This window comes from Oncorhynchus clarkii, unplaced genomic scaffold, assembly GCF_045791955.1.
Source record: "Oncorhynchus clarkii lewisi isolate Uvic-CL-2024 unplaced genomic scaffold, UVic_Ocla_1.0 unplaced_contig_4687_pilon_pilon, whole genome shotgun sequence".
Classification (NCBI taxonomy): Eukaryota; Metazoa; Chordata; class Actinopteri; order Salmoniformes; family Salmonidae; genus Oncorhynchus; species Oncorhynchus clarkii.
In genome coordinates, this window is record NW_027261111.1 from 368,144 (window position 1) to 393,298 (window position 25,155).

General features: G+C 46.3%; 1 protein-coding gene across 2 annotated transcripts in view; it reads left to right on the forward strand.

Moving 5' to 3' along the window:
• The first annotated feature begins 1,241 nt into the window (after positions 1-1,241).
• Positions 1,242-25,155, forward strand: part of LOC139404889 (desmin-like) — a 31,868-nt gene continuing 7,954 nt past the window's right edge. The window contains exons 1-7 of one of the 2 annotated variants that reach the window (XM_071147424.1): positions 1,242-1,945; positions 12,085-12,145; positions 12,701-12,796; positions 20,178-20,339; positions 22,957-23,082; positions 23,680-23,900; positions 24,977-25,071. In XM_071147424.1, coding sequence (XP_071003525.1) covers positions 1,368-1,945; positions 12,085-12,145; positions 12,701-12,796; positions 20,178-20,339; positions 22,957-23,082; positions 23,680-23,900; positions 24,977-25,071 — 1,339 coding nt within the window. In that variant the 5' untranslated portion in view covers positions 1,242-1,367. The remainder of the gene's footprint in view (positions 1,946-12,084; positions 12,146-12,700; positions 12,797-20,177; positions 20,340-22,956; positions 23,083-23,679; positions 23,901-24,976; positions 25,072-25,155) is intronic. The other variant, XM_071147425.1, reaches the window with a different exon arrangement.

The window sequence follows — 25,155 nt, forward strand, 5'->3', positions numbered from 1 at the left end:
ATGACCAGCATGGTCAAATAATAATAAGGCAGAACAGTTGAAACTGGAGCAGCAGCATGGCCAGGTGGACTGGGGACAGCAAGGAGTCATCATGTCAGGTAGTCCTGGGGCATGGTCCTAGGGCTCAGGTCCTCTGAGAGAGAGAAAGAGAGAAAGAGAGAATTAGAGAGAGCACACTTAAATTCACACAGGACACCGAATAGTGACCAGTGACTCAGCCCCTGTAATAGGGTTAGAGGCAGAGAATCCCAGTGGAAAGAGTTACTGGATAATGTCTTCGGTACCATGTGCTGCTCTGGCCCACTGCCCTGCTACCTGACCAGGCATGCTGGCTTTCTCAGGTGTTGCCATGGGAAACATCATGGCCACCCACCCACACACACACACCCACACACACACACACCCACACACACACACACACACACACACACACACACACACACACACACACACACACACACACACACACACACACACACACACACACACACACACAGGGCCCAATGTGTGTGAGCTCACTAGATGGATCCTGTGTTCAGGTCATGAGGAAGTGGGTGACCTCTAGCTCTAACACAACGCCATGAAACCTCCTGTACTCCTGACATTATGTCCACTGAAACAGTAGTTTGATGGCTTGGTGAGGCTTCCACCAGTAAAAATGGAGCTCAGTCGTTAACACATTGTGAAACCAGCAACATGGTAGGGTGTACAGGTGAACAGGTGTACAGGGTAAATATCTGCGTCGACTAGGTGTAATCTATTTGTGTTCTGTGATAGAGATACGTAGGGTAACTAACGGTAACCAGAACGTCATCTTTCTGTGATAGAGATACGTAGGGTAACTAACGGTAAACAGAACGTCATCTTTCTAAGAGAGCCACAATACTAATATACCCCCCCCCCGACCTTCCTCCTCCCCCCTCCTACCCCCCCACCTTCCTTCCCTCCCCCTCCTCCCACCTCCCCCCTCCTTCCTTCCCTCCCCCACCTTCCTTCCTGCCCACCTTCCTTCCCTCTCCCCCCCTCCCCCCTCCTTCCCACCTCCCCCCCTTCCGCCTCCTTCCTGCCTCCCCCCTTCACCCCCACATGGTACACCCCCTCTCTGGCCAGACTCCACCCTGCTACTGGAAACTAGACCCTATGACAGCTGAGAGAGAGAGAGAGAGAGAGAGAGAGAGAAAGAGCGAGAGAGAGAGAGCAGGAGATGAGAAGGAGTGGGGTGAGTGAGGGAGTTCGAGGCTTGGGGTTATGGAGTGGGCGTTGTATGTCTACAAATAGCAGATCTCCTGTCCAACAGCCCCTCATTCAGTTATCAACCTTCAACAGCAGCCCAGTTCCTCCAGCCAGACCCTCGGACAACGTCCACCATGAGCAAGTCCTTCTCCTCCCAGTCCGCCCAGTCAGCCTCTTCCTACCGCCGGACCTTTGGTTCTGGTATTGGATCCACCCCAGGCATGTCCTCCATGTTCTCCCACAGTGGACGCGGCTCCTCCGGCTCCTCCGGCTCGGCCCACATGTCCTCTAGAGTCTACGAGATGACCAAAAGCTCCGCCCGCCCCAGCTACTCCTCCGGTAGCATTCGTTCCTCTTCCGGCGGCGCGATGCGCTCGTACGCCGGGATGGGCGAGAAGCTGGACTTCAGCTTGGCCGACGCCACGAACCGCGACTTCCTGGACACCAGGACCAATGAGAAGGCAGAGCTGCAGCACCTGAACGACCGGTTCGCCAGCTACATCGAGAAGGTCCGTTTCCTGGAGCAGCAGAACGCTACTCTGGAGGTGGAGATCCAGAGGCTGAGGGGTCACGAGCCGACCCGCGTGGCCGAGATGTACGAGGAGGAGATGAAAGAGCTGAGGCGTCAGGTGGACGGCATGTCCAATGACAGAGCCCGCATGGAGGTGGAGAGAGACAACCTGGCAGACGACCTGCAGAAACTCAAACTCAGGTGAGAGGTTAGGAGTCAGGGGTCAGACGGACTGCATGAGAGGCCAGAGGTTATGCACCATGCCAGCAAACACTGAAGACGAGAAGCTCGTCATATTCAGGAGCCACAATGGAAGTAGATTTGACTCAAACCGCATGCGGTAGAAGTCTGTAAAAACATAAAGAGAATTACTGAAACCACCTCTGTAATAGACTCTTTAAAGTTATTAGCTTGGGAATTTTGGACTGTTCGATTATGGGCCCCTAAGATATAAATACTTGGACTGGTCTGTTGTTTATAAGCTTTATAGGTTCATAGGTCACTTGTCAATAAGTCACCTGGCACAGTAGAGGTTTTTTTTTTTATTTATTTTTTTTATACGCGTTCCACAGCCCGTAGGGAGACATCCCATTTTGTGGGGATACATTTTAGTCAATGCAACGGTTTGCAGAGCTGTTAATAGATGTTTTCTATTTAAAGCTATTGGATCAGCAGTGCGAAATCATCTCTGGCGTTTTTTTGTATTGGATTGTCTCTCCGTTACTGCAACAGCTGGTAGGGTCTATCTCCTTCAAGGCCTCTGTGGGGGGAGGGGTGTGCATGAAAGGATGCCGTGAATGAGGGGGAACGGGGGGTGGGGGGGGGGGATGAGGGAGAGGCAAAATACTGTGGAAGTGAAGGAAAGGTTGAGAAGGTTAGGGGTGGAATATGCAGCTGCTGTGTAACACTGACCTCAGATCAGCTCAGGGTTGGTTGTCATAAAGAGTCTCAGAATAGGAATTCTGATCAGATCAGGTCTGTTCTGTACCCTGGTTTACCAGACCTGGTAGAGACTGATCTTAGATCAGGTATTAGAACACACTCTGCAATTATGTTCCACAAACACCTTGGCTGTGTGTGACCTCTGACGAGGTATTATCGTCGATGGTAAAATCAGACACATTGCACGTGTAGCCGTCAATCGATACTGCATACAAATAGCCTGGACTGCCAAGCATTACACACGCTAGACAAGACTCTATTCCTGTAGTCACAGAGAGAGAGAGAGAGAGACTGTGGAAGGGTCCAGACTCTATTCCTGTAGTCAGAGAGAGAGAGAGAGAGAGACTGTGGAAGGGTCCAGACTCTATTCCTGTAGTCAGAGAGAGAGAGAGAGAGAGAGACTGTGGAAGTGTCCAGACTTTATTCCTGTAGTCACAGAGAGAGAGACTGTGGAAGGGTCCAGACTCTATTCCTGTAGTCACATAGAGAGAGACTGTGGAAGGGTCCAGACACTATTCCTGTAGTCACAGAGAGAGAGACTGTGGAAGGGTCCAGACTTTATTCCTGTAGTCAGAGAGAGAGACTGTGGAAGGGTCCAGACTCTATTCCTGTAGTCAGAGAGAGAGACTGTGGAAGGGTACAGACTCTATTCCTGTAGTCACAGAGAGACTGTGGAAGGGTCCAGACTCTATTATTGTAGTCAGAGATAGAGAGAGAGTGTGGAAGGGTCCAGACTCTATTCCTGTAGTCAGAGAGAGAGAGAGACTGTGGAAGGGTCCGGAATCTATTCATGTAGTCAGAGAGAGAGACTGTGGAAGGGTCCAGACTCTATTCCTGTAGTCAGAGAGAGAGACTGTGGAAGGGTCCAGACTCTATTCTTGTAGTCAGAGAGAGAGAGAGAGTGTGGAAGGGTCCAGACTCTATTGCTGTAGTCAGAGAGAGAGACAGACTGTGGAAGGGTCCGGACTCTATTCATGTAGTCAAAAAGAGAGACTGTGGAAGGGTCCAGACTCTATTCCTGTAGTCAGAGAGAGAGACTGTGGAAGGGTCCAGACTTAATAATTAATAATGGGAATTGATGGGAAATGATGTAAATATACCACTAGCCACTTTAAACAATGCTACCTTATATAATGTTACTTACCCTACATTATTCATCTCATATGCATACGTATATACTGTACTCTATATCATCGACTGTATCCTTATGTAATACGTGTATCACTAGCCACTTTAAACTATGCCACTTTGTTTACATACTCATCTCATTTGTACATACTGTACTCGATACCATCTACTGTATCTTGCCTATGCTGCTCTGTACCATCACTCATTCATATATCCTTATGTACATATTCTTTATCCCCTTACACTGTGTACAAGACAGTAGTTTTGGAATTGTTAGTTAGATTACTTGTTATTACTGCATTGTCGGAACTAGAAGCACAAGCATTTCGCTACACTCGCATTAACATCTGCTAACCATGTGTATGTGACAAAAAATTGTTTGATTTGATTTGACTCTATTCCTGTAGTCACAGAGAGAGAGTGTGGAAGGGTCCAGAATCTATTCCTGTAGTCAGAGAGAGAGAGACTGTGGAAGGGTCCAGACTCTTTTCCTGTAGTCACATAGAGAGAGACTGTGGAAGGGTCCAGACTCTATTCCTGTAGTCACAGAGAGAGTGTGGAAGGGTCCAGACTCTATTCTTGTAGTCAGAGAGAGAGAGAGAGTGTGGAAGGGTCCAGACTCTATTCCTGTAGTCAGAGAGAGAGAGAGAGACTGTGGAAGGGTCCGGACTCTATTCATGTAGTCAGAGAGAGAGACTGTGGAAGGGTCCAGACTCTATTCCTGTAGTCAGAGAGAGAGAGAGAGAGAGAGAGACTGTGGAAGTGTCCAGACTTTATTCCTGTAGTCACAGAGAGAGAGACTGTGGAAGGGTCCAGACTCTATTCCTGTAGTCACATAGAGAGAGACTGTGGAAGGGTCCAGACACTATTCCTGTAGTCACAGAGAGAGAGACTGTGGAAGGGTCCAGACTTTATTCCTGTAGTCAGAGAGAGAGACTGTGGAAGGGTCCAGACTCTATTCCTGTAGTCAGAGAGAGAGACTGTGGAAGGGTACAGACTCTATTCCTGTAGTCACAGAGAGACTGTGGAAGGGTCCAGACTCTATTATTGTAGTCAGAGATAGAGAGAGAGTGTGGAAGGGTCCAGACTCTATTCCTGTAGTCAGAGAGAGAGAGAGACTGTGGAAGGGTCCGGAATCTATTCATGTAGTCAGAGAGAGAGACTGTGGAAGGGTCCAGACTCTATTCCTGTAGTCAGAGAGAGAGACTGTGGAAGGGTCCAGACTCTATTCTTGTAGTCAGAGAGAGAGAGAGAGTGTGGAAGGGTCCAGACTCTATTGCTGTAGTCAGAGAGAGAGACAGACTGTGGAAGGGTCCGGACTCTATTCATGTAGTCAAAAAGAGAGACTGTGGAAGGGTCCAGACTCTATTCCTGTAGTCAGAGAGAGAGACTGTGGAAGGGTCCAGACTTAATAATTAATAATGGGAATTGATGGGAAATGATGTAAATATACCACTAGCCACTTTAAACAATGCTACCTTATATAATGTTACTTACCCTACATTATTCATCTCATATGCATACGTATATACTGTACTCTATATCATCGACTGTATCCTTATGTAATACATGTATCACTAGCCACTTTAAACTATGCCACTTTGTTTACATACTCATCTCATTTGTACATACTGTACTCGATACCATCTACTGTATCTTGCCTATGCTGCTCTGTACCATCACTCATTCATATATCCTTATGTACATATTCTTTATCCCCTTACACTGTGTACAAGACAGTAGTTTTGGAATTGTTAGTTAGATTACTTGTTATTACTGCATTGTCGGAACTAGAAGCACAAGCATTTCGCTACACTCGCATTAACATCTGCTAACCATGTGTATGTGACAAAAAATTGTTTGATTTGATTTGATTTGACTCTATTCCTGTAGTCACAGAGAGAGAGTGTGGAAGGGTCCAGAATCTATTCCTGTAGTCAGAGAGAGAGAGAGACTGTGGAAGGGTCCAGACTCTTTTCCTGTAGTCACATAGAGAGAGACTGTGGAAGGGTCCAGACTCTATTCCTGTAGTCAGAGAGAGAGAGACTGTGGAAGGGTCCAGACTCTATTCCTGTAGTCACATAGAGAGAGACTGTGGAAGGGTCCAGACTTTATTCCTGTAGTCACATAGAGAGAGACTGTGGAAGGGTCCAGACTTTATTCCTGTAGTCAGAGAGAGAGACTGTGGAAGGGTCCAGACTCTATTCCTGTAGTCAGAGAGAGAGACTGTGGAAGGGTACAGACTCTATTCCTGTATTCACAGAGAGACTGTGGAAGGGTCCAGACTCTATTCCTGTAGTCAGAGAGAGAGAGACTGTGGAAGGGTCCAGACTCTATTCCTGTAGTCACAGAGAGAGAGTGTGGAAGGGTCCAGACTCTATTCTTGTAGTCAGAGAGAGAGAGAGAGTGTGGAAGGGTCCAGACTCTATTCCTGTAGTCAGAGAGAGAGAGAGAGACTGTGGAAGGGTCCGGACTCTATTCATGTAGTCAGAGAGAGAGACTGTGGAAGGGTCCAGACTCTATTCCTGTAGTCAGAGAGAGAGACTGTGGAAGGGTCCAGACTCTATTCTTGTAGTCAGAGAGAGAGAGAGAGTGTGGAAGGGTCCAGACTTTATTCCTGTAGTCAGAGAGAGAGAGAGAGACTGTGGAAGGGTCCGGACTCTATTCATGTAGTCAGAGAGAGAGACTGTGGAAGGGTACAGACTCTATTCCTGTAGTCAGAGAGAGAGACTGTGGAAGGATCCAGACTATATTCCTGTAGTCAGAGAGAGAGAGACTGTGGAAGGGTCCAGACTCTATTCCTGTAGTCACAGAGAGAGAGTGTGGAAGGGTCCAGACTCTATTCCTGTAGTCAGAGAGAGAGAGACTGTGGAAGGGTCCAGACTCTATTCCTGTAGTCACAGATAGAGACTGTGGAAGGGTCCAGACTCTATTCCTGTTGTCAGAGAGAGAGACTGAGGAAGGGTCCAGACTCTATTCCTGTAGTCAGAGAGAGAGAGAGTGTGGAAGGGTTCAGACTCTATTCCTGTAGTCAGAGAGAGAGAGAGTGTGGAAGGGTTCAGACTCTATTCCTGTAGTCAGAGAGAGAGAGAGACTGTGGAAGGGTCCAGACTTTATTCATGTAGTCAGAGAGAGAGAGTGTGGAAGGGTCCAGACTCTATTCCTGTAGTCAGAGAGAGAGAGTGCGTAAGGGTCCAGACTTTATTCCTGTAGTCAGAGAGAGAGAGTGTGGAAGGGTCAAGACTCTATTCCTGTAGTCAGAGCGAGAGACTGTGGAAGGGTCCAGACTCTATTCCTGTAGTCAGAGAGAGAGAGTGTGTAAGGGTCCAGACTCTATTCCTGTAGTCAGAGAGAGAGAGAGAGAGACTGTGGAAAGGTCCAGACTCTATTCATGTAGTCAGAGAGAGAGACTGTGGAAGGGTCCAGACTATATTCCCGTAGTCAGAGAGAGAGAGAGAGTGTGGACGGGTTCAGACTCTATTCCTGTAGTCAGAGAGAGAGAGACTGTGGAAGGGTCCAGACTCTCTTCCTGTAGTCAGAGAGTGAGACTGTGGAAGGGTCCAGACTCTATTCATGTAGTCAGAGAGAGAGAGTGTGGAAGGGTCCAGACTCTATTCCTGTAGTCAGAGAGAGAGAGAGACTGTGGAAGGGTCCAGACTCTATTCCTGTAGTCAGAGAGCAACTACAGGGCGGCAGGGTAGACTAGTGGTTAGAGCGTTGGACTAGTAACCGGAAGGTTGCAAGTTCAAACCCCCTGAACAGGCAGTTAACCCACTGCTCCTAGGCCGTCATTGAAAATAAGAAATTGTTCTTAAATGAGAGAGACTGTGGAAGGGTCCAGACTCTATTCCTGTAGTCACAGAGAGAGACTGTGCTGTAAAGTTGAAGTAACAACTGCACATCATTAACTCTCCACTGAGAGTCTTTGTCTGTTTCTGCTTTCAAAATAGAGTTCCTTCTCAGCCTATATCTGCTGTGTAGTGTGAACAGTGCTTTTCCATCAGTATAAAGTTTGCTGTTCCATCAGTGTAAAGTCTGCTGTTCCATCAGTGTAAAGTCTGCTGTTCCATCAGTGTAAAGTCTGCTGTTCCATCAGTATAAAGTCTGCTGTTCCATCAGTGTAAAGTCTGCTGTTCCAACAGTGTAAAGTCTGCTGTTCCATCAGTGTAAAGTCTGCTGTTCCATCAGTATAAAGTCTGCTGTTCCATCAGTGTAAAGTCTGCTGTTCCATCAGTATAAAGTCTGCTGTTCCATCAGTGTAAAGTCTGCTGTTCCAACAGTGTAAAGTCTGCTGTTTCATCAGTGTAAAGTCTGCTGTTCCATCAGTGTAAAGTCTGCTGTTCCAACAGTGTAAAGTCTGCTGTTCCAACAGTGTAAAGTCTGCTGTTCCAACAGTGTAAAGTCTGCTGTTCCATCAGTATAAAGTCTGCTGTTCCATCAGTATAAAGTCTGCTGTTCCAACAGTGTAAAGTCTGCTGTTCCAACAGTGTAAAATCTGCTGTTCCATCAGTGTAAAGTCTGCTGTTCCAACAGTGTAAAGTCTGCTGTTCCATCAGTGTAAAGTCTGCTGTTCCATCAGTATAAAGTCTGCTGTTCCAACAGTGTAAAGTCTGCTGTTCCAACAGTGTAAAGTCTGCTGTTCCATCAGTATAAAGTCTGCTGTTCCATCAGTATAAAGTCTGCTGTTCCAACAGTGTAAAGTCTGCTGTTCCAACAGTGTAAAGTCTGCTGTTCCATCAGTATAAAGTCTGCTGTTCCATCAGTATAAAGTCTGCTGTTCCAACAGTGTAAAGTCTGCTGTTCCATCAGTGTAAAGTCTGCTGTTCCATCAGTATAAAGTCTGCTGTTCCAACAGTGTAAAGTCTGCTGTTCCATCAGTATAAAGTCTGCTGTTCCATCAGTATAAAGTCTGCTGTTCCAACAGTGTAAAGTCTGCTGTTCCATCAGTGTAAAGTCTGCTGTTCCATCAGTATAAAGTCTGCTGTTCCAACAGTGTAAAGTCTGCTGTTCCATCAGTATAAAGTCTGCTGTTCCATCAGTATAAAGTTTGCTGTTCCAACAGTGTAAAGTCTGCTGTTCCAACAGTGTAAAGTCTGCTGTTCCAACAGTATAAAGTCTGCTGTTCCAACAGTGTAAAGTCTGCTGTTCCAACAGTGTAAAGTCTGCTGTTCCAACAGTGTAAAGTCTGCTGTTCCATCAGTGTAAAGTCTGCTGTTCCAACAGTGTAAAGTCTGCTGTTCCTTCAGTGTAAAGTCTGCTGTTCCAACAGTGTAAAGTCTGCTGTTCCAACAGTGTAAAGTCTGCTGTTCCATCAGTATAAAGTCTGCTGTTCCAACAGTGTAAAGTCTGCTGTTCCATCAGTATAAAGTCTGCTGTTCCATCAGTATAAAGTCTGCTGTTCCATCAGTATAAAGTCTGCTGTTCCATCAGTGTAAAGTCTGCTGTTCCAACAGTGTAAAGTCTGCTGTTCCATCAGTGTAAAGTCTGCTGTTCCATCAGTGTAAAGTCTGCTGATCCAACAGTATAAAGTCTGCTGATCCATCAGTATAAAGTATGCTGTTCCATCAGTGTAAAGTCTGCTGTTCCAACAGTGTAAAGTCTGCTGTTCCTTCAGTGTAAAGTCTGCTGTTCCAACAGTGTAAAGTCTGCTGATCCAACAGTGTAAAGTCTGCTGTTCCATCAGTATAAAGTCTGCTGTTCCATCAGTATAAAGTCTGCTGTTCCATCAGTATAAAGTCTGCTGTTCCATCAGTATAAAGTCTGCTTTTCCATCAGTATAAAGTTTGCTGTTCCAACAGTGTAAAGTCTGCTGTTCCAACAGTGTAAAGTCTGCTGTTCCAACAGTGTAAAGTCTGCTGTTCCATCAGTATAAAGTCTGCTGTTCCATCAGTATAAAGTCTGCTGTTCCATCAGTATAAAGTCTGCTGTTCCATCAGTGTAAAGTCTGCTGTTCCAACAGTGTAAAGTCTGCTGTTCCTTCAGTGTAAAGTCTGCTGTTCCAACAGTGTAAAGTCTGCTGTTCCAACAGTGTAAAGTCTGCTGTTCCATCAGTATAAAGTCTGCTGTTCCAACAGTGTAAAGTCTGCTGTTCCATCAGTATAAAGTCTGCTGTTCCATCAGTATAAAGTCTGCTGTTCCATCAGTATAAAGTTGTTCCATCAGTATAAAGTTTGCTGTTCCAACAGTGTAAAGTCTGCTGTTCCAACAGTGTAAAGTCTGCTGTTCCAACAGTATAAAGTCTGCTGTTCCAACAGTGTAAAGTCTGCTGTTCCAACAGTGTAAAGTCTGCTGTTCCAACAGTGTAAAGTCTGCTGTTCCATCAGTGTAAAGTCTGCTGTTCCAACAGTGTAAAGTCTGCTGTTCCTTCAGTGTAAAGTCTGCTGTTCCAACAGTGTAAAGTCTGCTGTTCCAACAGTGTAAAGTCTGCTGTTCCATCAGTATAAAGTCTGCTGTTCCAACAGTGTAAAGTCTGCTGTTCCATCAGTATACAGTCTGCTGTTCCATCAGTATAAAGTCTGCTGTTCCATCAGTATAAAGTCTGCTGTTCCATCAGTGTAAAGTCTGCTGTTCCAACAGTGTAAAGTCTGCTGTTCCATCAGTGTAAAGTCTGCTGTTCCATCAGTGTAAAGTCTGCTGATCCAACAGTATAAAGTCTGCTGATCCATCAGTATAAAGTATGCTGTTCCATCAGTGTAAAGTCTGCTGTTCCAACAGTGTAAAGTCTGCTGTTCCTTCAGTGTAAAGTCTGCTGTTCCAACAGTGTAAAGTCTGCTGTTCCAACAGTGTAAAGTCTGCTGTTCCATCAGTATAAAGTCTGCTGTTCCAACAGTGTAAAGTCTGCTGTTCCATCAGTATAAAGTCTGCTGTTCCATCAGTATAAAGTCTGCTGTTCCAACAGTGTAAAGTCTGCTGTTCCATCAGTATTAAGTCTGCTGTTCCATCAGCATAAATTCTGGTGTTCCATCAGTATAAAGTCTGCTGTTCCATCAGTGTAAAGTCTGCTGTTCCAACAGTATAAAGTCTGCTGTTCCATCAGTATAAAGTCTGCTGTTCCATCAGTATAAAGTCTGCTGTTCCATCAGTATAACGTCTGCTGTTCCAACAGTGTAAAGTCTGCTGTTCCATCAGTATAAAGTCTGCTGTTCCATCAGTATAAAGTCTGCTGTTCCATCAGTATAAAGTCTGCTGTTCCATCAGTATAAAGTCTGCTGGTCCAACAGTGTAAAGTCTGCTGTTCCATCAGTGTAAAGTCTGCTGTTCCATCAGTGTAAAGTCTGCTGTTCCATCAGTGTAAAGTCTGCTGATCCATCAGTATAAAGTCTGCTGTTCCATCAGTGTAAAGTCTGCTGTTCCATCAGTATAAAGTCTGCTGTTCCATCAGTATAAAGTCTGCTGTTCCATCAGTATAAAGTCTGCTGTTCCAACAGTGTAAAGTCTGCTGTTCCATCAGTGTAAAGTCTGCTGTTCCATCAGTGTAAAGTCTGCTGATCCAACAGTATAAAGTCTGCTGTTCCATCAGTATAAAGTCTGCTGTTCCAACAGTGTAAAGTCTGCTGTTCCATCAGTATAAAGTCTGCTGTTCCATCAGTATAAATTCAGGTGTTCCATCAGTATAAAGTCTGCTGTTCCATCAGTGTAAAGTCTGCTGTTCCAACAGTATAAAGTCTGCTGTTCCATCAGTATAAAGTCTGCTGTTCCATCAGTATAAAGTCTGCTGTTCCATCAGTATAAAGTCTGCTGTTCCATCAGTATAAAGTCTGCTGTTCCAACAGTGTAAAGTCTGCTGTTCCATCAGTATAAAGTCTGCTGTTCCATCAGTGTAAAGTCTGCTGTTCCATCAGTATAAAGTCTGCTGTTCCATCAGTATAAAGTCTGCTGTTCCAACAGTGTAAAGTCTGCTGTTCCATCAGTGTAAAGTCTGCTGTTCCAGCAGTATAAAGTCTGCTGTTCCAGCAGTATAAAGTCTGCTGTTCCATCAGTATAAAGTCTGCTGTTCCATCAGTGTAAAGTCTGCTGTTCCATCAGTATAAAGTCTGCTGTTCCATCAGTGTAAAGTCTGCTGTTCCATCAGTGTAAAGTCTGCTGTTCCAACAGGCACAAACAGGGAGGAAAAGGGCTGCATTTGAAATCTGTTTAAACTAAATTTGAACCTTTTCTTTAATCCCTCCCTCCCTCCCTCCCTCCCTCCCTCCCTCCCTCCCTCCCTCCCTCCCTCCCTCCCTCCCTCCCTCCCTTCCTCCCTCCCTCCCTCCCTCCCTCCCTCCCTCCAGACTGCAGGAGGAGATCCACCAGAGGGAAGAGGCAGAGAACAACCTGTCTGCCTTCAGAGCTGTGAGTTACACTTTCCCTCTCCTTCTCTCTCTCTTTGTCTGCCTTCAGAACTTTCTCTCTTCCCAAATGATCAATGATCAACATGCTGTCAGGTTAGATCATTGATGACAGTACCGAGTGTGATACCAACATGAACTGAAGCTGCAATTATTCTATAGAGTAACTTCTGAGTGTCTCTCTCAGTATCTCTCTATCTCTCTCTCTATCTCTCTCTCTGTCTATCTCTGTCTCTCTGTCTATCTCTCTGTCTATCTCTCTCTCTCTATCTCTCTCTCTCTCTGTCTATCTCTCTGTCTGTCTATCTGTCTGTCTATCTCTGTCTCTCTGTCTATCTCTGTCTATCTCTCTCGCGCTCTCTGTCTATCTCTCTGTCTCTCTGTCTCTCTCTCTCTCTCTCCTCTCTGTCTGTCTGTCTCTCTCTCTCCTCTCTCTCTCTCTCTGTCTCTCTCTCTGTATCTGTGACAGTATGTCGGCTCTCATCTTTGGAAAGGCCTTATGCTGAAACATCAATACTAAACGTCAACTCTATCCCCTGTTCTTGTTCTGTTTTTCTAGGACGTGGACTCTGCCACTCTGGCCAGGCTGGACCTGGAGAGACGCATTGAGAGTCTACAGGAGGAGATCGCCTTCCTCAAGAAGTTCCACGAGGAGGTTAGTGTGGTCCTGCATGGCCTTTTGAGACAATTCCTAACTCCTTTTCACACAACTGAGCCAAGCCCGGCCAAACTAAACTGGGCCGGCCTGTTGAGGCTTCTACCATAGTTGCTCAAACCATGCTACAAGGTTAATGTGAACAGAACATATCAAACCAGCACATTATGCTGTGGAAACAGGAGATAGGATCCTGCCCTATGGACCATTCTGGCTCGGACAAAACTTATTTACAGTAAAGTTCAAGCCATCAGTGTCAGTTCCCCTGCCTTATTTCTCACATCCTACCCTTCAATACACTGATGGTGTTTGGTAGACCTTGGACCATTGTTACTCTAACTTCCGCGACGCATATAAGGCCCTGCCCCGCCCCCCTTTCGGAAAAGCTGACCACGACTCCATTTTGTTGATCCCTGCCTACAGACAGAAACTAAAACAAGAGGCTCCCACGCTGAGGTCTGTCCAACGCTGGTCCGACCAAGCTGACTCCACACTCCAAGACTGCTTCCATCACGTGGACTGGGAGATGTTTCGTATTGCGTCAGATAACAACATTGACAAATACGCTGATTCGGTGTGCGAGTTCATTAGAACGTGCGTTGAAGATGTCGTTCCCATAGCAACGATTAAAACATTCCCTAACCAGAAACCGTGGATTGATGGCAGCATTCGTGTGAAACTAAAAGCGCGAACCACTGCTTTTAATCAGGGCAAGGTGTCTGGTAACATGACCGAATACAAACAGTGCAGCTATTCCCTCCGCAAGGCTATCAAACAAGCTAAGCGCCAGTACAGAGACAAAGTAGAATCTCAATTCAACGGCTCAGACACAAGAGGCATGTGGCAGGGTCTACAGTCAATCACGGACTACAGGAAGAAACCCAGCCCAGTCACGGACCAGGATGTCTTGCTCCCAGGCAGACTAAATAACTTTTTTGCCCGCTTTGAGGACAATACAGTGCCACTGACACGGCCTGCAACGAAAACATGCGGTCTCTCCTTCACTGCAGCCGAGGTGAGTAAGACATTTAAACGTGTTAACCCTCGCAAGGCTGCAGGCCCAGATGGCATCCCCAGCCGCGCCCTCAGAGCATGCGCAGACCAGCTGGCCGGTGTGTTTACGGACATATTCAATCAATCCCTATACCAGTCTGCTGTTCCCACATGCTTCAAGAGGGCCACCATTGTTCCTGTTCCCAAGAAAGCTAAGGTAACTGAGCTAAATGACTACCGCCCCGTAGCACTCACATCCGTCATCATGAAGTGCTTTGAGAGACTAGTCAAGGACCATATCACCTCCACCCTACCTGACACCCTAGACCCACTCCAATTTGCTTACCGCCCAAATAGGTCCACAGACGATGCAATCTCAACCACACTGCACACTGCCCTAACCCATCTGGACAAGAGGAATACCTATGTGAGAATGCTGTTCATCGACTACAGCTCGGCATTCAACACCATAGTACCCTCCAAGCTCGTCATCAAGCTCGAGACCCTGGGTCTCGACCCCGCCCTGTGCAACTGGGTACTGGACTTCCTGACGGGCCGCCCCCAGGTGGTGAGGGTAGGCAACAACATCTCCTCCCCGCTGATCCTCAACACTGGGGCCCCACAAGGTTGCGTTCTGAGCCCTCTCCTGTACTCCCTGTTCACCCACGACTGCGTGGCCACGCACGCCTCCAACTCAATCATCAAGTTTGCGGACGACACAACAGTGGTAGGCTTGATTACCAACAACGATGAGACGGCCTACAGGGAGGAGGTGAGGGCCCTCGGAGTGTGGTGTCAGGAAAACAACCTCACACTCAACGTCAACAAAACTAAGGAGATGATTGTGGACTTCAGGAAACAGCAGAGGGAACACCCCCCTATCCACATCGATGGAACAGTAGTGGAGAGGGTAGCAAGTTTTAAGTTCCTCGGCATACACATCACAGACAAACTGAATTGGTCCACTCACACAGACAGCATCGTGAAGAAGGCGCAGCAGCGCCTCTTCAACCTCAGGAGGCTGAAGAAATTCGGCTTGTCACCAAAAGCACTCACAAACTTCTACAGATGCACAATCGAGAGCATCCTGGCGGGCTGTATCACCGCCTGGTATGGCAACTGCACCGCCCTCAACCGTAAGGCTCTCCAGAGGGTAGTGAGGTCTGCACAACGCATCACCGGGGGCAAACTACCTGCCCTCCAGGACACCTACACCACCCGATGTCACAGGAAGGCCATAAAGATCATCAAGGACATCAACCACCCGAGCCACTGCCTGTTCACCCCGCTATCATCCAGAAGGCGAGGTCAGTACAGGTGCATCAAAGCTGGGACCGAGAGACTGAAAAACAGCTTCTATCTCAAGGCCATCAGACTGTTAAACAGCCACCACTAACACTGAGTGGCTGCTGCCAACACACTGACACTGACTCAACTCCAGCCACTTTAATAATGGGAATTGATGGGAAATGATGTAAATATATCACTAGCCACTTTAAACAATGCTACCTTATATAAATGTTACTTACCCTACATTATTCATCTCATACGCATACGTATATACTGTACTCTATATCATCGACGGTATCCTTATGTAATACATGTATCACTAGCCACTTTATACTATACTATGCCACTTTGTTTACATACTCATCTCATTTGTACATACTGTACCCGATACCATCTACTGTATCTTGCCTATGCTGCTCTGTACCATCACTCATTCATATATCCTTATGTACATATTCTTTATCCCCTTACACTGTGTACAAGACAGTAGTTTTGGAATTGTTAGTTAGATTACTTGTTATTACTGCATTGTCGGAACTAGAAGCACAAGCATTTCGCTACACTCGCATTAACATCTGCTAACCATGTGTATGTGACAAATAAAATTTGATTTGATTTGATTTGATACTCCCAGCTAATATACTCTCAGCTACTGTACTCCCAGTGACTATACCTACTAGCTACTGTACTCTCAGCTACTGTACTCCCAGCTACTATACTCCCAGCTACTGTACTCCCAGCTACTGTACTCCCAGCTACTATACTCCCAGCTACTATACTCCCAGCTACTGTACTCCCAGCTACTGTACTCCCAGCTACTATACTCCCAGCTACTGTACTCCCAGCTACTGTACTCCCAGCTACTATACCTACTAGCTACTATACTCCCAGCTACTATACTCCCAGTGACTATACCTACTAGCTACTGTACTCTCAGCTACTATACTCCCAGCTACTATACTCCCAGCTACTGTACTCTCAGCTACTGTACTCCCAGCTACTATACCTACTAGCTACTATACTCCCAGCTACTGTACTCCCAGCTACTGTACTCCCAGCTACTATACTCCCAGCTACTGTACTCCCAGCTACTGTACTCCCAGCTACTATACCTACTAGCTACTATACTCCCAGCTACTATACTCCCAGTGACTATACCTACTAGCTACTGTACTCTCAGCTACTATACTCCCAGCTACTATACTCCCAGCTACTGTACTCCCAACTACTGTACTCTCAGCTACTATACTCTCAGCTACTGTACTCCCAGCTACTGTACTCCCAGCTACTGTACTCCCAACTACTATACTCCCAGCTACTATACTCCCAGCTACTGTACTCCCAGCTACTGTACCTACTAGCTACTGTACTCCCAACTACTATACATACTAGCTGCTATACTCCCAGCTACTATACTCCCAGCTACTGTACTCCCAGCTACTATACTCCCAGCTACTATACTCCCAGCTACTGTACTCCCAGCTACTATACTCCCAGCTACTGTACTCCCAGCTACTGTACCTACTAGCTACTGTACTCCCAACTACTATACATCCCAGCTACTATACTCCCAGCTACTATACTCCCAGCTACTGTACTCCCAGCTACTCTACTCCCAGCTACTATACTCCCAGCTACTATACCTACTAGCTACTATACTACCAGCTACTGTACTCCCAGCTACTATACTCCCAGCTACTATACCTACTAGCTACTATACTCCCAGCTACTGTACCTACTAGCTACTGTACTCCCAACTACTATACATCCCAGCTACTATACTCCCAGCTACTGTACTCTCAGCTACTATACTCTCAGCTACTGTACTCCCAGCTACTGTACTCCCAGCTACTGTACTCCCAACTACTATACTCCCAGCTACTATACTCCCAGCTACTGTACTCCCAGCTACTGTACCTACTAGCTACTGTACTCCCAACTACTATACATACTAGCTGCTATACTCCCAGCTACTATACTCCCAGCTACTGTACTCCCAGCTACTATACTCCCAGCTACTATACTCCCAGCTACTGTACTCCCAGCTACTATACTCCCAGCTACTGTACTCCCAGCTACTGTACCTACTAGCTACTGTACTCCCAACTACTATACATCCCAGCTACTATACTCCCAGCTACTATACTCCCAGCTACTGTACTCCCAGCTACTCTACTCCCAGCTACTATACTCCCAGCTACTATACCTACTAGCTACTATACTACCAGCTACTGTACTCCCAGCTACTATACTCCCAGCTACTATACCTACTAGCTACTATACTCCCAGCTACTGTACTCCCAGCTACTATACTCCCAGCTACTATACCTACTAGCTACTATGCTCCCAGCTACTGTACTCCCAGCTACTGTACTCCCAGCTACTATACCTACTAGCTACTGAACTCCCAGCTACTGTACTTCCAGCTACTATACTCCCAGCTACTATACCTACTAGCTACTGTACTTCCAGCTACTATACTCCCAGCTACTATACCTACTAGCTACTGTACTTCCAGCTACTATACTCCCAGCTACTATACCTACTAGCTACTATGCTTCCAGCTACTGTACTCCCAGCTACTATACCTACTAGCTACTGTACTTCCAGCTACTATACTCCCAGCTACTATACCTACTAGCTACTGTACTTCCAGCTACTATACTCCCAGCTACTATACCTACTAGCTACTATGCTCCCAGCTACTGTACTCCCAGCTACTGTACTCCCAGCTACTATACCTACTAGCTACTGTACTTCCAGCTACTATACTCCCAGCTACTATACCTACTAGCTACTATGCTTCCAGCTACTGTACTCCCAGCTACTATACCTCCAGCTACTGTTCTCCCAGCTACTGTACTCCCAGCTACTATACCTACTAGCTACTGTACATCTCTAACCATACATCTCTAACCATACATCTCTAACCATACATATCCAACCATACATATCTAACCATACATCTCCAACCATACATCTCTAACCATACATATCTAACCATACATCTCCAACCATACATCTCTAACCATACATCTCTAACCATACATCTCTAACCATACATCTCCAACCATACATCTCCAACCATACATATCTAACCATACATCTCTAACCATACATATCTAACCATACATATCTAACCATACATCTCTAACCATACATATCTAACCATACATCTCCAACCATACATCTCCAACCATACATCTCTAACCATACATCTCTAACCATACATCTCCAACCATACATCTCTAACCATACATCTCCAACCATACATCTCCAACCATACATCTCCAACCATACATCTCCAACCATACATCTCTAACCATACATCTCTAACCATACATCTCTAACCATACATCTCTAACCATACATCTCCAACCATACATCTCCAACCATACATCTCTAACCATACATCTCTAACCATACATCTCCAACCATACATCTCCAACCATACATCTCCAACCATACATCTCCAACCATACATCTCTAACCATACATCTCCAACCATACATCTCCAACCATACATATCTAACCATACATCTCCAACCATACATCTCCAACCATACATCTCCAACCATACATCTCCAACCATACATCTCCAACCATACATCTCTAAACATACATCTCCAACCATACATCTCCAACCATACATCTCCAACCATACATCTCCAACCATACATCTCCAACCATACATCTCTAACCATACATCTCTAACCATACATCTCCAACCATACATCTCTAACCATACATCTCTAACCATACATCTCCAACCATACAGTCACATCCTGCACAGTGTGCGGGACTTTCCTAGTTTCTAATTGCATAGTTCATCATTTCTATAGTGAGTTGATCATATATGTGACACTCACTCCTATGGTAGCCAGAACATTCTGGGCAAAACACACACCCCCACCACCACCACCACCACCACCACACACACACACACACACACACACCCGTACAGTTACACAGTGCACAATGGATGGAGGAACTTGATCTGGTTTCTAAAGCCAGATCCTGTCATGCTGTCTCTTCTGACATTTGGACTTCAGTGCTATGCTGGCCTGACCTGTCCTGACTTGGTTAAGGCAGAGTGTCAGCTGGGCCTGTGACATCGAGGGCCCTCTGTAACATTGTTCAACAGATGCACAGCTAAAATTAAACCATGAGAGAGAGAGACTAGCAGCTGGGAAATATTTAGGGCAGAGAAAGAGATCTTTGATCCTGTCTATGTAGGACAGCGAGAGAGAGAGAGAGGGAGAGAGAGAGAGAGAGAGAGAGAGAGAGAGAGAGAGAGAGAGAGAGAGAGAGACCATTGGTCCTGTCTTTGTAGGACAATGAGAGAGAGAGAGACCATTGGTCCTGTCTTTGTAGGACAATGAGAGAGAGAGAGACCATTGGTCCTGTCTTTGTAGGACAGAGAGAGAGAGAGAGAGAGAGAGAGAGAGAGAGAGAGACCATTGGTCCTGTCTTTGTAGGACAATGAGAGAGAGAGAGACCATTGGTCCTGTCTGTGTATTGTAGGAGCCAGGGTTTTGTCCTGTCTGTGTGTTGTAGCAGCCAGGCTTTTGTCCTGTCTATATGTTGTAGGAGCCAGGGTTTTGACCTGTCTATATGTCGTAGGAGCCAGGGTTTTGTACTGTCTATATGTCGTAGGAGCCAGGGTTTTGACCTGTCTATATGTCGTAGGAGCCAGGGTTTTGTCCTGTCTATATGTCGTAGCAGCCAGGGTTTTGACCTGTATATTGAATGACTCAGGAACGTTGAGGAAAGAAGTAGCTAATTATGCTAAAGGATCCTAAAAAAAGAAAAAGGCACAACGCTCGCCATTAAAACCGTATTACTTTATTAACGCAACTATAAAAATAAACTTGAAGTTTCAGGGTTCATCAGAACCTCTCTTCACAAAGGCTAGTTATCCAAATAAAATCCTGTTCATACTACTACGAAAAACATCCACTGTAGCAGCGATTCTGATTCTTACATGTAAAACCACTCTGATTCAACTCTAGTTGACCCCTATAACAACTAACCTCTGACCCCTGACCTTTATCCCCTGACCTACAACCCCTGACCTCTGACCTCGTACCCCCTGCAGGAGATCCATGAGATGACGAGCCAGATCCAGGAGACCTCGGTGCAGGTCCAGATGGACATGTCCAAACCAGACCTGACCGCTGCCCTCAGGGACATCCGTATGCAGTACGAGGGCATCGCAGCCAAGAACATCTCAGAGGCAGAGGACTGGTACAAGTCAAAGGTGAACACCATCTATAACAGTATTATATAATATGGTATAGTACAGAGGAACCATCTATAACACACCATCGGGCACCACTACACAGGTAACAGTAGCTAAGCTAACTACATCGGGCACCACTACACAGGTGACAGTAGCTAAGCTAACTACATCGGGCACCACTACACAGGTAACAGTAGCTAAGCTAACTACATCGGGCACCACTACACAGTGACAGTAGCTAAGCTAACTACATCGGGCACCACTACACAGGTGACAGTAGCTAAGCTAACTACATCGGCACCACTACACAGTGACTGTAGCTAAGCTAACTACATCGGGCACCACTAAACAGTGACAGTAGCTAAGCTAACTACATCGGCACCACTACACAGGTGACAGTAGCTAAGCTAACTACATTGGCACCACTACACAGTGACTGTAGCTAAGCTAACTACATCGGGCACCACTACACAGTGACAGTAGCTAAGCTAACTACATCGGCACGACTAAACAGTGACAGTAGCCAAGCTAACTACATCGGCACCACTACACAGTGACAGTAGCTAAGCTAACTACATCGGCACCACTACACAGTGACAGTAGCTAAGCTAACTACATCGGCACCACTACATAGTGACAGTAGCTAAGCTAACTACATCGGCACCACTACATAGTGACAGTAGCTAAGCTAACTACATCGGCACCACTACACAGTGACTGTAGCTAAGCTAACTACATCGGGCACCACTACACAGTGACAGTAGCTAAGCTAACTACATCAGCACCACTACACAGTGACTGTAACTAAGCTAACTACATCGGGCACCACTACACAGTGACTGTAGCTAAGCTAACTACATCGGGCACCACTACACAGGTAACAGTAGCTAAGCTAACTACATCGGCACCACTACACAGGTAACAGTAGCTAAGCTAACTACATCGGCACCACTACACAGGTAACAGTAGCTAAGCTAACTACATCGGCACCACTACACAGTGACAGTAGCTAAGCTAACTACATCGGCACCACTACACAGGTAACAGTAGCTAAGCTAACTACATCGGGCACCACTACACAGGTAACAGTAGCTAAGGTAACTACATCGGGCACCACTACACAGGTGACAGTAGCTAAGCTAACTACATCGGCACCACTACACAGGTAACAGTTGCTAAGCTAACTACATCGGGCACCACTACACAGGTAACAGTAGCTAAGCTAACTACATCGGCACCACTACACAGTGACTGTAGCTAAGCTAACTACATCGGCACCACTCCACAGTGACTGTAGCTAAGCTAACTACATCGGCACCACTCCACAGTGACTGTAGCTAAGCTAACTACATCGGCACCACTACACAGGTAACAGTAGCTAAGCTAACTACATCGGCACCACTACACAGTGACAGTAGCTAAGCTAACTACATCGGCACCACTACACAGGTAACAGTAGCTAAGCTAACTACATCGGGCACCACTACACAGGTAACAGTAGCTAAGGTAACTACATCGGGCACCACTACACAGGTGACAGTAGCTAAGCTAACTACATCGGCACCACTACACAGGTAACAGTTGCTAAGCTAACTACATCGGGCACCACTACACAGGTAACAGTAGCTAAGCTAACTACATCGGCACCACTACACAGTGACTGTAGCTAAGCTAACTACATCGGCACCACTCCACAGTGACTGTAGCTAAGCTAACTACATCGGCACCACTCCACAGTGACTGTAGCTAAGCTAACTACATCGGCACCACTACACAGGTAACAGTAGCTAAGCTAACTACATCGGGCACCACTACACAGTGACAGTAGCTAAGCTAACTACATCGGGCACCACTACACAGGTGACAGTAGCTAAGCTAACTACATCGGCACCACTAAACAGTGACAGTAGCTAATCTAACTACATCGGCACCACTACACAGTGACTGTAGCTAAGCTAACTACATCGGGCACCACTACACAGGTAACAGTAGCTAAGCTAACTACATCGGCACCACTCCACAGTGACTGTAGCTAAGCTAACTACATCGGCACCACTCCACAGTGACTGTAGCTAAGCTAACTACATCGGCACCACTCCACAGTGACTGTAGCTAAGCTAACTACATCGGCACCACTACACAGGTAACAGTAGCTAAGCTAACTACATCGGGCACCACTACACAGTGACAGTAGCTAAGCTAACTACATCGGGCACCACTACACAGGTGACAGTAGCTAAGCTAACTACATCGGCACCACTAAACAGTGACAGTAGCTAATCTAACTACATCGGCACCACTACACAGTGACTGTAGCTAAGCTAACTACATCGGGCACCACTACACAGTGACAGTAGCTAAGGTAACTACATCGGCACCACTACACAGGTAACAGTAGCTAAGCTAACTACATCGGGCACCACTACACAGTGACTGTAGCTAAGTTAACTACATCGGCACCACTACACAGTGACTGTAGCTAAGCTAACTACATCGGCACCACTACACAGTGACAGTAGCTAAGCTAACTACATCGGCACCACTCCACAGTGACTGTAGCTAAGCTAACTACATTGGCACCACTACACAGTGACAGTAGCATCTATTCCACCCCATGTCTCCACCTCCTCTCCAGGTGTCAGACCTGAACCAGGCTGTGAACAAGAACAACGATGCTCTGAGACAGTCTAAACAGGAGAGCATGGAGTTCAGGCATCAAATCCAGTCCTACACCTGTGAGATCGACTCTCTCAAGGGAACCGTAAGTACTCTGTTACTACATTCTACACTATATTACTACACCCTACTCTATATTACTACATTATACTCTATATTACTACATTCTACTCTATATTACTACACCCTACTCTATATTACTACATTCTACTCTATATTACTACATTCTACTCTATATTACTAAACCCTACTCTATATTACTACACCCTACTCTATATTACTACATTCTACTCTATATTACTACACCCTACTCTTTATTACTACACCCTACTCTATATTACTACATCCTACTCTATATTACTACATTCTATTCTATATTACTACACCCTACTCTATATTACTACACCCTACTCTATATTACTACATTCTACTCTATATTACTACACCCTACTCTATATTACTACACCCTACTCTATATTACTTATTGTATTTGACACTCCAATGGTTTTAAATATGTGGGTACGATGCACTTCAGGACAATTCCCTAACCTATCATCACTTCAATCACCTCTCCCCGATTCCCCCATCCCCCCTCTCAATCTAACTATGATACCTGTTTACCTACTTTACTGTTAATGTAATCATCCCTCTCTCTCTCTCTCTCTCTCTCTCCTCCCTACAGAATGAGTCTCTGCTGAGGCAGATGAGGGAGATGGAGGATCGTCTGGGAAACGAGGCTGGAAGTTACCAGGACTCCATCACCCGTCTGGAGGCTGAGATCGCTAAGATGAAGGATGAGATGGCTCGTCACCTCAGAGAGTACCAGGACCTCCTCAATGTCAAGATGGCCCTGGATATAGAGATCGCTACCTACAGGAAGCTACTGGAAGGAGAGGAGAGCCGGTAGGAGAGAGGGATAAGTAGAGGGAGGGATAGAGAAGAGGGAGGGAGGGAGGTGCAGGGGGAGGGACAGAGAAGAGGGAGAGAAGAGTGGAGTATTGGGAGGGATAGAGAAGATGGAGGGGTAGGGGAGGGATAGAGAAGAGGGAGGAGAGGTGTAGGGGGAGGGATAGAGAAGAGGGAGGAGAGGTGTAGGGCGAGGGATATAGAAGAGGGAGAGAAGGAGTAGGGGAAGGGGCAGGGGGAGGGATAGAGAAGAGGGAGGAGAGGAGTAGGGGGAGGGGGAGGGATAGAAAAGAGGGAGAGGAGGAGTAGGGGGAGGGGGAGGGATAGAGAAGAGGGAGGAGAGGAGTAGGGAGAGGGGGAGGGATAGAGAAGAGGGAGAGGAGGAGTAGGGGGAGGGGGAGGGATAGAGAAGAGGGAGGAGAGGAGTAGGGGGAGGGATAGAGAAGAGGGAGAGGAGGAGTAGGGGGAGGGGAGGGATAGAGAAGTGGGAGGAGAGGTGGAAGAGGGAGGAGAGGGGGAGGGGGAGGGATAGAGAAGAGGGAGAGGAGGAGTAGGGGGAGGGATGGAGAGTAGGAGTAGGGGGAGGGATGGAGAAGAGGTAGGGGAGGAGTAGGGGGAAGGGAGGTGTAGGGGGAGGGATAGAGAAGTGGGAGGAGAGGAGTAGGGGGAGGGATCCCAAAATACATGTATAAATTGATCAAAACAAAGTAAGGTAGTTGTGCAATACATTTTATAGATAAAACAATAAGTACCATTATGTTTAAATGTTTGCAGGCTTTTCTCCCCAGACAATGATTCAAATGGGGTGTGGAAGATATTTAAACTCTTCCCGGTAGATAGATACACTTGTGCTTCCTCTTCCCCATTACCGTTGAGGAGGAGGGAGGAGATAAGATGCAAGGAATTGCAAAAGACACGTTGCGATAGAGCCAGGGTAAAAGTAGGCGAGGGAGGTCATCATGAATGGAATCAGCCACAATAGATTGTTGCAGGGACTTTCAAACGTTCAGTCAAATAGATATCTAACCTGTCATTTCCTGTATGTTTTGTCTTCTCTCTCTCTCTTTCCCCAGCATCACTGTATCTGGCTCCCACTCCGCCTCTCACTCTGCTGCTCACTCTGCTGCTCACTCTGCTGCCTCATCATATTCCACTATTGGATTCAGAGGTGAGAACACATTTCTTCAGCATCACATTTTACCAGAAGGGGGAGAAGCGGAAAATAGGTTGACAGTTGATGCATTTCAGATAT